This window comes from Heterodontus francisci, chromosome 30 (genome assembly GCF_036365525.1).
Source record: "Heterodontus francisci isolate sHetFra1 chromosome 30, sHetFra1.hap1, whole genome shotgun sequence".
NCBI classification, from domain to species: Eukaryota; Metazoa; Chordata; class Chondrichthyes; order Heterodontiformes; family Heterodontidae; genus Heterodontus; species Heterodontus francisci.
Window position 1 is genome coordinate 53,200,600 of NC_090400.1, and position 13,385 is coordinate 53,213,984.

General features: G+C 40.1%; 1 protein-coding gene across 7 annotated transcripts in view; it reads right to left on the reverse strand.

Annotated features, from left to right (window-relative positions):
* Positions 1–217: 217 nt before the first annotated feature.
* The window catches only part of ulk2 (unc-51 like autophagy activating kinase 2), a 132,957-nt gene continuing 119,789 nt past the window's right edge, over positions 218–13,385 (reverse strand). For 6 of the 7 annotated variants that reach the window (XM_068010660.1, XM_068010661.1, XM_068010664.1 and 3 more), the window contains 7 exons: positions 13,189–13,341; positions 12,529–12,737; positions 9,108–9,286; positions 8,000–8,118; positions 6,041–6,198; positions 4,180–4,315; positions 218–2,779 (listed from right to left, as the gene is read on the reverse strand). In XM_068010660.1, the coding sequence (XP_067866761.1) occupies positions 2,712–2,779; positions 4,180–4,315; positions 6,041–6,198; positions 8,000–8,118; positions 9,108–9,286; positions 12,529–12,737; positions 13,189–13,341 (1,022 nt within the window). In that variant the 3' untranslated portion in view covers positions 218–2,711. The remainder of the gene's footprint in view (positions 2,780–4,179; positions 4,316–6,040; positions 6,199–7,999; positions 8,119–9,107; positions 9,287–12,528; positions 12,738–13,188; positions 13,342–13,385) is intronic. The other variant, XM_068010665.1, reaches the window with a different exon arrangement.

Consider the following 13,385-nt stretch of genomic DNA (forward strand, 5'->3'; position numbering starts at 1 on the left):
AGAAAAGAAAAGCTTAGTTGTTGGCAATAGGATAGAAAACAGCAAGCCTCTGTTTGTTTCCACCAGTCTGTTCACATTTTATACAACTGAAACCCACAAAAAATACACATCAATAGGTGCCCTCTGATTCCAGAGAGAGGCACATGAAAACAATCAGAAAATTGCAAAATGAAAGGACATCAACACAGTGTACACAGTAATCAAAATGACCAATGCATTAATATTCCAGGACAAATTTATTTCTGGCTTCTTAATATACATCTTTACAGGCCATATTAAAAAGGCTGCTACATAACAAGTGAATATGTATGCAACCTGATTTCATAGAGTATGCATGCCGTTATACACAAATGAGAGGTAGAAACACTGTATTAAAGACCTAATAGTACAAATATTTTATAAATAAAAACAGTCTTCAGAATTAATGGAATCGCTTACAGATAAATAAAAGTACACATTAGATCCTTTCATAAAACAAAGCGAGGGGGAAATAAAACAGTTTTGACAAGCCTCATGAACAAGCCAGATTCATTGCTACAAGGGAAATATTTCAAATACACTGTCTCTCTGGGACATTAGACATGATTGTTATGACGGATTTAGTTCAATATTCAAGTATTCAAGCAGCTGAGTAACAAAAACAAAAAAATATGGAAAACAAAAATACTCAAGGGTGGAAAAAATCGTTTACCAACTCCAGAAGACTGCCCAAAGAATCCAGGGATGGGGACAAGCCTGGTCATGAATTTGTGGCCTGGTCTAGACGTGCATTTTTAAAAAAAAATCAAGGGGAAGAATTATCATGGTTGGGATGAAGAAACAGAAAAGAACGTGACTGCTGATTTCTAGCCATGCAGTATTGGCCTTCTTTAAATGTGTATTTCTTTCCACGTTACCTGCAGCTTTTATTTAATTTTAAAATTACAAAAATAAAATTTCCAATCAAGTACTCTTTCGCAAGTGCCATCGGTAGCGTCAGCTTAGTTGCAATCCTCCACCAGACTGCAGGACACGGATCTGTGAACGTCAATCTGATCACACACAATATAAAAATGGACAATTGTGCTTGTTCAACTGGTTTACACATATATATGGAATATACACACAGGATTGGGAGTGAACCTTAAATTCTTTAGTTTATATGTCAATGACAAAATTGCCCTCCAGAAGCAAAACCAGGGCTTCAAAACAGTCCAAACCTTTTTGTAATCTGGTTCCCAGAGTCCTGATACTTTGTTTTTTCCACCCCTGAAAATACTAAATGTTACATTAGTCTGAACAGGTTCTGAATCTACAGAAAAAATGCTTTATCTCCATAATACTGCCTGAACAAACAGCATTATTAGCAATATTATCAGGCCCAGTGGCACAGTCACACTTATCACATGCACAACATAAAGCCAGCCCAAAAATATTGTTTAAAAGTCAGCAATCACTGTCAAAGAGAAAAAAAATACTAGTTTCATTATATACAGACAGTTGCTCTATATGAACTACTCAAGTATTTAATAAGTAAAAAATGGAAAGGCTTGTAATAAATACAGGCTTTTTTTTGCAGTCTTTTTAGTTGAAGTGTCAAGCACTCTGTGCTTCTTGCTCCAAATCATGCTTTAAAAAGTCTTTTGTTGAATGTACTGGAGCTTAACCAACTAGGACAGTTTTCTTTTTTCCTATTTCTTCAATGCAGCTTTTAAGCTGCTCTGTTTTACAAGGAGTTCTGCATAACGTTACTGTTATCAAAGATGTTCAAAGAATTGTAGTGCAATCAGAAGTGGTTGTCAGTTGGAGAAAAGTCTTTGTGGTTTCAACAGCTCCTGTCTTGGGAGCAAAAAAAAAGAAAATCTCCTCTCCCTGTCCATCCAAAGTGATGCCTGGTTTCCCTTCTGGTTTACAAGACACAGAGCCGTGTTGTAGCCGTCCCCTCTTGCCCTGTTGACAACATCCTATCCACATAAAGTGCTTAACTCCTCCTTGATGATCAGTTTCTGTGGGTTGATATGTATGTAATGTATCAGAAGATATAAGGCAATGTGTGCCTTTGACTGGCTGTACAAGGATCATGGTAAAACTTAAAATTGCTGTAAATAACTGTTGCTCATTTATCACACCATTAGTGTCTTTAAAAAAAAACCTTAAAGGTTTCACTTGCAGAAAGACAATTTGTCAGTTTGTCACAGCACAGTATTCTATATATACACACAATAATCAGATAGAGCATAAAGTTCTTTGTAACCCACTGTTTTTCTGAGCATAGGTTTCTAAGTACCCAGCGAGTTTTGTGACAAAAAGTAGAGGATAGGCTTCAGTTTTACTCCCATGCTCATGCTAACACACTCCAGTGATAAGCGGCTTTGGAAGCCAAAAGCAGTGACTCTGGCCCACACTTCATCTCTGAGGCGAATTGAAAAGAAAGAAAATGCTACATCACTGAGAGGGTTATCCAGAAGTATAAATCTATATTTATACATAAATTTCCTTTCTTTTGAAACAAGAATTCCTCTTTGGCAACTCTTCAAACAAAAGTCGATCGTTCCTCACTTTGTGGGTTGGTGTAGGCGGTGAAAATAAAATAACCCCAGTACGAATGGTTTCCAAAGCAAAGAGGAAAAAAGAACAAAAATAAAGAGTAAAAAGGCAACTCCAAGACTCTGGGACATGATCCAGGAGAGGTGGTGGTCCCTGCTCTGCTGCAAGTGGTCCATTTCAGAAGGCTAGTTTTCATACAGAGCCACCGTGCCATGGCACAGTGCAGAGAGTCTGCGCTCAATGCTGGTTTTGTCTGCAAAACAAGTAAAAATATGTAAATACTTTTCAGAAATTAAAATGTCAGTCAATCCCCTTGTAAAACCAAACCATGCAGAACTGACTGTAATTTTTCACAACACAATCAATGGCACTGTTCACTCATTTATAGGGCAGGAATTAGTGGAGACAGCAGGACTCCCAGTAACCCCCCACCTCTATTTAACAATACCAGGCCAATTAACAGCCCTTAAGGGATGGGGGTGCCCGCCTCCCAGTATCAGCAGCCTCTCTGGGTCCGGTGGCCTCTGCCAGTACTACAAGAGGCCTTGGAACCAGGCCTAGCACTGGAGACCCCTCCTAGAGGTAAGTGAAGCAGGGTCTGTCCAGCAGGCCCTGGCGATGGCGGCAGTGGGGGGAGAAAAAGGAAGGTGAGCGTTCAGTGCAGAGCAGGGGAGGAAGTTCAGGGAGGTGCGTGGTTTTCCGCCGGGGGCCGTCCGTAGGTCACAGATTGCCCTCAATCAATAAATCAGTCCAACTGCTCAGGCAATTGGGAGTCAAATAACAAACTACAGAAAATTGAGTCTACAGCTTTCGTCATTAAATTAAGTAGAAATTTAAATATTCACATCCAATGCATCACCATTCTGTCAGCAACAGAGAAAGGCAACTGCTCATATCACACTTAAAGTTCATCATAAGGAATTATAATTGTCTTTGTTCTACAAAAGTGAACTCTCCAGTTTCCATTTCTCCCTTGCAAACCTCTTGGGAAGATGACTGATAGCATAGTCAAAAAGATAGGTATTGAAGAGGCTTCTAAAGGTGGGATACGATGTAGAAAGGGATGGGAGGAAAAAGTGTTCCCGGCAGTAGGGTCAAGACAGCTAGGAGCTCCACACCTTTGGTGGAGCAGCTGTGGGGTGTGGAAGTGTAGGAAGTCAGAGTGGAGGACTGAAGCTCACTGTCTAAAATGTAAGGCTGAGAAGGTTGCAGAGGTAGGACAGGATGAGACTAAGGTGGGGGTAATGAGGGCAATCATTTTGAATTTATCACAAGGGAGAACTACTTTACCCTTCTAATTCCACAGAACCAAGAGTGTCGAGGCCAGCCAGTCCCAGCAGCTGTACTGTCACGCTGGCTGAGATCAGCTAACTCAGCATAACTTAAAAATCCAACCTGGGACCTTCTTAGCTTGCATGGTTCAGCTGCTCATTGCCTAATCCTGCTAAGCCATTGGCAGAGGCCCTTTATTAGCTTTCTAAGAGGAAGCTTTCATTTACAGAAAAGATTGTAAATATACAGCATGGTGGAAAGGACAGCATTTCAGGTGTGACCTTTCAAAAGGTCCAGCATTTGCACTTTTCAGAACTGAATGTAGTTTCAGGATTTGTTTCTTGTTCTTAATTCCATCGTTTGTGTTTTTTTGACCCTTACATTTGTGGATGTTGTCAATATCAGCAGGATCTTGCAGAGTCTTTGTCAAGCCTTCCAGCAGCAATGCTGCTTTGTGGTACCGGTATGTGATGTCCTCTGTTTGCTGGAACATTTCATCGAGTGCAGCTGACTGCACCTGGAGTTACAACAAAGACATTATCAGAAACAGCTGGCAATTCAGAATGTTCAGTACACCATGAGACTGCACCAATATAACCTAGAAATAACTCAAGGGGGCACTTTCCTTAACTGAATTAAATGTTGCTGTTTTATAAAGTATTATATATGAAAGAATTGGTAAGTACCCAGTGAGTAATCAAACATTTTTCATTGCTGATCTGAAAAATGATTACTCTCCTTTTGGATCACCTTGAACCAGCCCAAGCAAGATGGCAGACAAATAACCTGTTCTCAGGCCTCTGGCAACGGACCATTGAGCATACGAAAAGCGAGTGTGCACAGGGTGAATCATAATTGCCTCCCCTCCCAACATGGAGGCATTTGCCTTCCAGTTTTGTCCTCTCCTACCCACCAAGTTCATTAGCACATTGTGTGGAGAGTTTCTGGCTTAGGGTGGGCTTACAGTCTGGGACTGTTCCTCCAGGCCTCTCTGTTCTCTAAGAGTACAACTGTCCATCCAGTACCTCAAATCTGACCATCTTACTACATGCTAATGAATGTACTGTTCAGTGAGAGTCAATACCAGTAAGACAGCAATGTGAATATCTGGACAATCAAGCCCAGCCCAAGGAAATCCTCTAGATAATTTTCAAAGAAGAAAATGTGAACTCAATTAAGTCACCCTTTTATTATTTCCTTTCCATCTCCACAGTACACTTCCACTGGGTGGAATGTATAGGTTATAGACTCTGCCACAATAGCCACCCTGTATGGTATCACTCAATACAAAGTATAAATCACTGGAGAATTACTACCATAGAAGTTGCCCAGTGATGCAAAATCTATATCGAAAATCTTACATCTGCACACATTTCCTGTTGTCAACTTCTCCCATTCTAAATTCCTATGACAACATTTATAATGGAAACTGATTTTGTAAACTGGTCATGCTGTAATTACACACTAAAATAAAACGAAAATACTGCAGATGCGGGAAATTTGAAATGAAAACTAAGTGCTGGAAATACTCAGAAGGTCAGGCAGCATCTGTGGGTCTGATGAAAGGTCACAGACCTGAAACATTAACTTTGCTTCCCTCTCCACAGATGAATGTACTGTTCCAGTGAGAGTCAAAACCAGTAAGACAGCAATGTGAATGTTTGGACAATCAACCCCACCCCAAGGAAATCCTCTAGATAATTTTCAAAGAAAATGCGTACTGAATTAAGGACTGAAACTTAAAGTCGCCCTTTTATTATTTCTGATGAAAGGTCACAGACCTGAAACGTTAACTCAGCTTCTCTCTCCACAGATGCTGCCTGACCTGCTGAGTATTTCCTGCACTTTCTGTTTTTATATGCTGTAATTACATCCTTTGTCAGTTTTGTGTTTCCCAGCATTGGAGAGCAGCTCCTCAGCTCCAACCTGTTCTACTTCTCAAACTGTCATAAGCTTTTCCATTTAATTATAAATAACAATATAAAATAAAAAAATACAAAAATAAAGACAGAATGCACAACGTTAAAATGAGCCCTAAATTCCCTGCCCTCAATCTCTGCTTCATCTGAAGACTACATTTGGTTTTGACTCCCTGTGTGCAATGCCATGAGATATCAACTGGTCATGCTATCCTTAGCTATTCATCTTTTCCACACCATTAAGATCTCATTATAAAAATCAAATTAGGCCATCCTCTGTCAAAATACCTCGCGAAAACCTAGAGACTCATGGCAATAATTACCATTTCCACAGCATAGCTGTAGATCAGTTTCTCTGCTGTAACACTGTTGATTTCATCCACAAATCTCTGCTTGTCGGAAAAGAAGCGATTCAGTTTCTCAGTAAGTTTCTTGCAAAACGATATGCAACACTTGTAGCGGTCATTCAAATTTTTAACGACTGCAAAAGAAAACAGGAGGATGATTGCAACACAGGATTAATCTGATGCTCTTTTTACAATTCATGTCAACCACATGTTATGAAAGAACTTCCATTTTTTAAATGTTTTTTGTGGACTTGTGTTTGAAACTAAAAATATTCCATGGATTTTCTTTTTTACAAGGCTCACTGAGAGGTCTTGTTTGAAAACAACCTTTACTGGAACTCACATATGTTAAGCTCAATAAACAAGAAAAACCTTGGTGACTTGGGGAAGATGTTTACAAGAGAAGTGATATGTCAAGATTTATGATGGTCAGGAGGTCGCTTTTGGGATATTGTTTTGAATTTCTGGTTGGGTTGTGAACTGTTTTTAGTTAGTTGGAGGTCAGCCTGCCAAGAGAGAAACACCCAGCTCATCTCTTTCTTCTCTGAAAAGCCCTGAGAGTTCAGTGTGTGAGAACTACCAGCCCTGATGCCTCATTTCTCCTGAAAAGCTGCAAAAACCTGCTGGATTAATCCTCGACGCCTCCTGAAAAGAACTGCTGCAGAAAAGATCCCAGTGACTCAACTACGTGTTCTTGGACGCCAGACTGGATGACATTTTGGGACACAACATATCTCATCCGTTTTCTTCAAGAATTAACAAGTATTTGGCCAAAGTATTCTTTTTTATAAAAGAGCTCTGCAGAGAAAATTTCTTTATTTTTCTTTAACCAGTGTGGGTTTGAGAGAGTTTGTATGTGGGGTTTTCAAAAAGGGAACTTTCATATTTCAATCTGTGTGTTAATGCTTTGCTTCGTTACTGGATAAGTCTTGTTTTGTAATAAACTGATAATTTTGTTGTTTATTAAAGAAACCTGGTTGGTGTATTTTATTCTGACTGTATCGGTAACTGGGTAAACATTTAAAATATATGTTGTGACCTGTGGAGAAGTGGAACTAGAAAAGACAGTGCACTCCTCCCACCTCGGTCGTAACACACATTTTATGAAAAAATTAAATGAGGCATTTAATAATTGTAGACAACAGAGACATTTCCTCAATTTTATGGTATTTTAGGCTGACATCATTATTATGTGTGTACAAAGATCTGCAACGTTCTTAAGTGTTGAACAGTTTTGGCATCAGTAACAGGCTATAAGGTGTCAGTTGATCATGCATACGAGAATTGACCTTGTATAAATATGGCAATATGTTTTGCTGTGTGTCTCTTTTTGCAGAAAGGTGGAGTGCATTGGGAATTAACATTTATTCTGCATCAATTACAATTGCAAACACTGCAAGGTCAGATGAAACACAGGGGACTGAATGAATACAGAGCTTGTACGGCATTACAAATTCTGAAAGCCATAAATAGCATGTATATAAGGTTATTTAATTTTGATTATATGACAACAGGACTGGAGGATGAGAATCAACTTGTACTGTATCAAGATAGAATAAATTAAAAGGGATTCTTCCCTGCCACAACACAGTACATCAGAGCAATAATATAAAAGCAAAATACTTCCGAAGAAGGGTCACTGACCCGAAACGTTAACTCTGCTTCTCTTTTCACAGATGCTGCCAGACTTGCTGAGTGGTTCCAGCATTTCTTGTTTTTATTACAGTACATCAGAGCGCTGGAATTTGCAACCATTTCCACTCTGAAGAATGATCAGTATCAGCTCAGAAAGTGTTCAATTTAACTGTGTGCTTATTTAAATTTACAGGTGACTCCCTAAATATTTTTTTCTCCCTCCTGGCTCAAAAACACAAGCATGTTACTGGTCCAATGCCTTTGAAGTCCATATATTTTCATAGAAAAAGTCTTCAGTACCTTGCTTAACTGCTGTTGATGGGTTCAGCTTGCCTGATTTAACCCGGTCTTTGGCAAGGTGCAAAGAAGATGCTAAAAGCTGTGCTCCTTTCATGTATAGCACAAGCTGCTCCACTTGTCTGTAAAATAAACATAGGAATAAACAGTCCATCAAATGTAACATTTCATAGTCAGCCAACAAATATCTGAAACATCCCCATGTCCTGCTGTTCAGGAAGGGGGCTGTACAAAGCAGAGGTACTAAGAGAGAATGAAACCCTGTTTACCATTAATATTTCAGTTCCCCAGTTACACTTCCGTTCTTACAGGCAGCACATTGACATAAACTACCTTGTCTCCCAATCGTAGTCAAACCATCAAAGGCAGACATTTTCCACACTAGCAACAAAGAAAACTGGAGGGATCGGTCAGCCAGAGACACTCCTTTGTAACACCCAGCAACTAACCAGAGTGGTAGAACCCCATGAGTATCTTGGCTGGCTGCTCTTTTAGGTGGAGTGGTGCAGGAAGAAACAAAAGTCCAATTGTGCATGTACATTTTTGAAAGGGGAAAAACATTTCAGGTTTCAGTCACCAAAATGTTACATTTTTCCAAAGAGAGAAATAATTTTATTGTTCCAAATCACTCATTTAAGCATCATCATCGAACAGAAGTCACAATTTTCCTCATCAATGCTGTTCCATGAACTGATGAGCAGTAAGTGCCAGGAGGATCAACAGAGTTGCAATTTACTTGTCACTCAACAGCACCACCACCAAAATGGAACAAAATTTACAACGTGCAACACACCAACAGAGCTAGTCATCTACAAGATTTAAAGAGCAACTTTGTGCTTGATTGCTGTCAGAAGGTACAAAACCATGCATGAGGCTCAGTAATACAAGATGCTTCTTACATACACTGCAAAGAAAGACACTTATGACAGTGAATTGAGTGTTTTAAACAATAAATTCAGAGCGACCAGCTTCAATCGCCAAGATATCTCAGTTTTCAATCCAACAATTTTAAGAAACAGCTCCACACAGATTTGCTGACCTTCAAGCCCAAATCCTCACCCCTCTCCAACACTTTACTCTCACAAAAAAGTTGAATAATACAAGTACTAACCCCCACTCCTTGCTGAGACGACTGATCTGGTCAACCACTACACTCTCCTGGATTTGGTACAGAGAGGTAGCGGAGGTCCCCAGGTCCAAACTACCTCCTTTCATCACCGCAATGTCCATAATGCATTCTGCAAATGTCAGCATTGTATTCAGGTGGCGCAAGGTATCCGTATGCTCTCTCTACAATCAACAGACGGATGGAAAAGTTACTTTTGTTTACGAATTTTTGTTTAAAACAGGCCCAAGTCATACTGTAATTAATCCAACTGTATCACATCAACTTCACTTCAACGAGTCATTCAGTAAAAGCCATTAGCTCCTAGTGCTAATTATATTGATAATAATTGTCAGAATTTTATTATTTAGTTTGATTTCTCAATTGTAGAATAAAGTCCCAGTTCTTTGGCCTCCTTATCTCGAGAGACAATGGATAAGCGCCTGGAGGTGGTCAGTGGTTTGTGAAGCAGCGCCTGGAGTGGCTATAAAGGCCAAGAGTGACAGGCTCTTCCACAGGTGCTGCAGAGAAATTTGTTTGTCGAGGCAGTTACACAGTTGGCTCTCCCCTTGCGCCTCTGTCTTTTTTCCTGCCAACTACTAAGTCTCTTCGACTCGCCACACTTTAGCCCCGTCTTTATGGCTGCCTGCCAGCTCTGGTGAACGCTGGCAACTGATTCCCACGACTTGTGATCAATGTCACAGGATTTCATGTCGCGTTTGCAGACGTCCCAGTGATTTGTAAAAAAGTAGGTAACATAATGTTTGTATACCAATACAGCAAGATTACTCCACACAGTGACAATTTCAGCCACACCTTCACAAAGAAGGCACTGAACAGAAGGCATGCATTTTCCCTGCAGTTAAAACTAAGTTTCCAAAAAGCCTATGGGCTGAAATTTTCAACAGAAAGAAGTCCTGCCAAAGGGACCGAAAGCAGGTGCCAAACCGCAGTGAACTCATATAGAGGGAGAGGTTAAGGGAGCGAGGGACTGCAGTGAACTCAGAGGAGAGAGGGCACGGCGAGTTGAGATAAAGGTTGAAATCGCTAAAGATGAGAAGTTACTTAGTACAGTGGCTGAGGGAGGAAAGCAGTGTGGATAGCTCAGTGAGAAACTTGGCGTGGGGCTTGGGTGGGTGGTAGAGAACAAGGATTTTAAAGGAAAGGCGAGAGGAGTGGAATAAGCTAAGGTGCTTACAGATGGAGAAGGTGCCAGTGGAGTAGTGGGAGAGAGACCAAGGTGAGATTTGGTGATAAGGACCACACTGCCACTGTAGCTGCTTAGGTGGGGCAGGTGGTGGAAGGTATAGCCAACGGATCAATAAAAATAACACAAGGTCACCCAGAATAATATGTGGACTTTATATTTGAAAGCTTGATAAAATGTTGGCAAGGTTTCTATAACAATTCCACGTTTCAGAAATGGTCAGAATTATAACAAAACTTGAAAGAAAAGAACAATTTTATTTCAAGGTGTTTTCACAAACTAAGACCAAATACCACTGACAGACAGCAGAATTGATGAAGGGTTTTGTGTGCTTTCTTGAGGGAGAGTTTTAGCCCCTAAAATAGGAGTTGCTCCTTTTCAAGACCCCACAGGACCAAATGATGCAACAGCAGCTAATGTGCCAAATGGCACATTCATAAAATATCACATGATCAGTAAGCTTGAACAGAAAGTTCAGCAGGGGACCTGGGAACAGATCTGTTGTTTCTGGTAAACAAACCACTCAAGTTGCTCAAGCATTTAGTTGTACAACCACCTCAAGTAATATCTGTTTTAATAACCACTATTACACAATAGAAAACCTCCCACTCCAGTTAAAAACTTGTTTTCCGTCAGCTGCAGATAAGGAGATTAAAAAAAAAACCCACAACAAAACAATCCATATAGCAAATAGTATGCTGCACTGTCTCCTTCCTTCCTGTCTCTAGTGCTGTACACTCTTTCAAAGTGTACAACTATAAATATAACTTAGGCTGTTTCCTGTTATGGTGTAAAGAAAAATAAATACGAGAGCAACAGGCCTTGTAAATGCTGTGGCTCCTCCAAGATGCCAGTGATGCAAGATCTAAAAGCCTTGTGTTTGTCTTACAGTTGCAAACCACAATAAATGGGAATTTGTGGAAGCTCTCACATTGTGAAATTCACGTAGCAAACATCTGTTGACAATTTCAGGGACCCCATAATTATGTGCCCTGGTTCTACAACGTTTTACAGCAGCAATTCAATCTCTGGCAGCTGAAACACTCCTCACCTCTCATGCACCTCTCTGTTGCTGACAGCATTCCCAGATATGGTGCTATAAGGTAAACCAGATGTCACTGTATTCGGGGGTGTTTGGATCCAAAACAGCTGTGTTTTTTTGCGGAGCCTCTGGAGGCAGTAACGTATCAAATATCATTACACTCGCTGCCATTGACAACAGAGACCGGTATCTTTCCTGCCTCCAAAGGGCATCAGCACAATTGCACAGGCCAGCGCCAAGTTTTTCACTCTGTTCTCTGTATATACCATTGGCAACCATTAAGAGTCGCTATAATCTACACACTGTGATTGTCCAATTGTGGAATTCATATTTCCCAATATCAGATAGTCCATAGCACAACGAATCATGGACAACACCACAGTACTGTTTTGTCAAGCAGTTCTGTAATTATAGATAGGCCAGAGAGCAAAGCATACCCCAGAATTTGTGGTATTAAAGTAAAAAAAGTCAAACATTTGAAATATTCCATACAGTTCAAGGATTTTTCAGGATGTCAGGGTTTTGCGGGTACAATTAAACTTCCATTTGTGAACATGTTCCACCATCGTTCCCTGCACCTTGGGCTTAAAGCTATGGAAGGGTGTCCATGGATGGTCAGAAGCCAGGCTTGAATTTCAGTGATGCAAGCATTGATAATATACAAATTTTACTTAAAATAACTTTGGGATCAGGGAAATTATATGCAGATTTGTCCCTCAAGAGATCAAATAGGTTAGACAGTAAAGCAAGTGGTACAATATCTAAGGAAGGATTGGAATTGATGGCTAAATGGCCTTTTCCAGTTCCAAGCTTTCTTACATTCTAAAATTCAATATAAGGAGTATTCAGTTTTACCAAAAGATTAGTTCAATAGTTCAGGAATCTCTGAAAAACAGAATAATCTTATGTTCATGGTTTTTAAGGCTCACCATTTGTGACTTTTTTGATGAGAAAATCTCTGCATTTTTCACTGCAAAGTTTAATTGAACATACCATCTTTACTTGGGTTCAAATATTGGGCATATGCTGAAAATGTATTGTACAGTTAACATTAATCTATATATTGAAAGAATATATGTCGGAGCTTGCAGTTTGGTGGCCCAGAGTTACCATTCACTTGACAGAGTAAGTGAAAAACACTTGTTTCATCTTCAATTCAAGCCATTAAGAGAGCTCACCTCCATTAAAGTCTCTTCTGGCAGTTCTGGAGCTTCAAATGTGATAAATCCTTCTAAACTGGGAGGGGAGGTGCCAAATGTCATGTACTTCAAACTTGAAGGACCCTCTGCTCCAGGAGGCGAGGTGCCCATGTAAGCACCTGGCGGAGAGCCCATGCAAATTCGCCCACTGTTAGAGCAAAGTGATCCGAGTGGGCTGTTTGAGCCAACTGCAAAGAAAAGGCAAAAGTTAAGCAGAAGGAACCTGTGGCCCTCAAAGTACAGTATTTTACTGAAAGCTATGGAATACCATGAAACATACTGTTGTAAAATTATATAATTTCCAAACTAGGGGAACTTTAAGCCACTTAACTTTGTGAAAAAAGGATTAAAGAAAAACACCAAACTTATTCAGCTGCAGTAATGCTGTTTCAAAATACATCATAAAATCAGGAACATTTTCAGTTGCGCCCTGCCAGTGTAATGACTTTGTAGTTATCATGAAATAAAAGCTGATCAACCATTTTGAGTAACATCTTATGGATAATCACAATTTTGAAGTCAACTCTCCTCCCCAAACCAGCTGACCACCTTCCCCAGGTAACCTATGACTTCGTGTGAAAGGCTACAGGCTGACTAAAATCATGTTTAATTTTAATTTTGTCAGCAGTCAAGTCTTACCTGACATTGTCCTTGTTCTGGTGACCATGTGACTGCTATGGGGAGGGGTGACACTACTTGGTGGTGAACCTACAGTGAACACCACAGTCCTTGGGCTCACTCCTATCACCATGGCAGGGGAACCCATTGTCAAACCAGAAGCACCTGCTGGAGCTGGGCAGAAAGAAAAATAAATCATGCAAACAGGAAGAAATAGT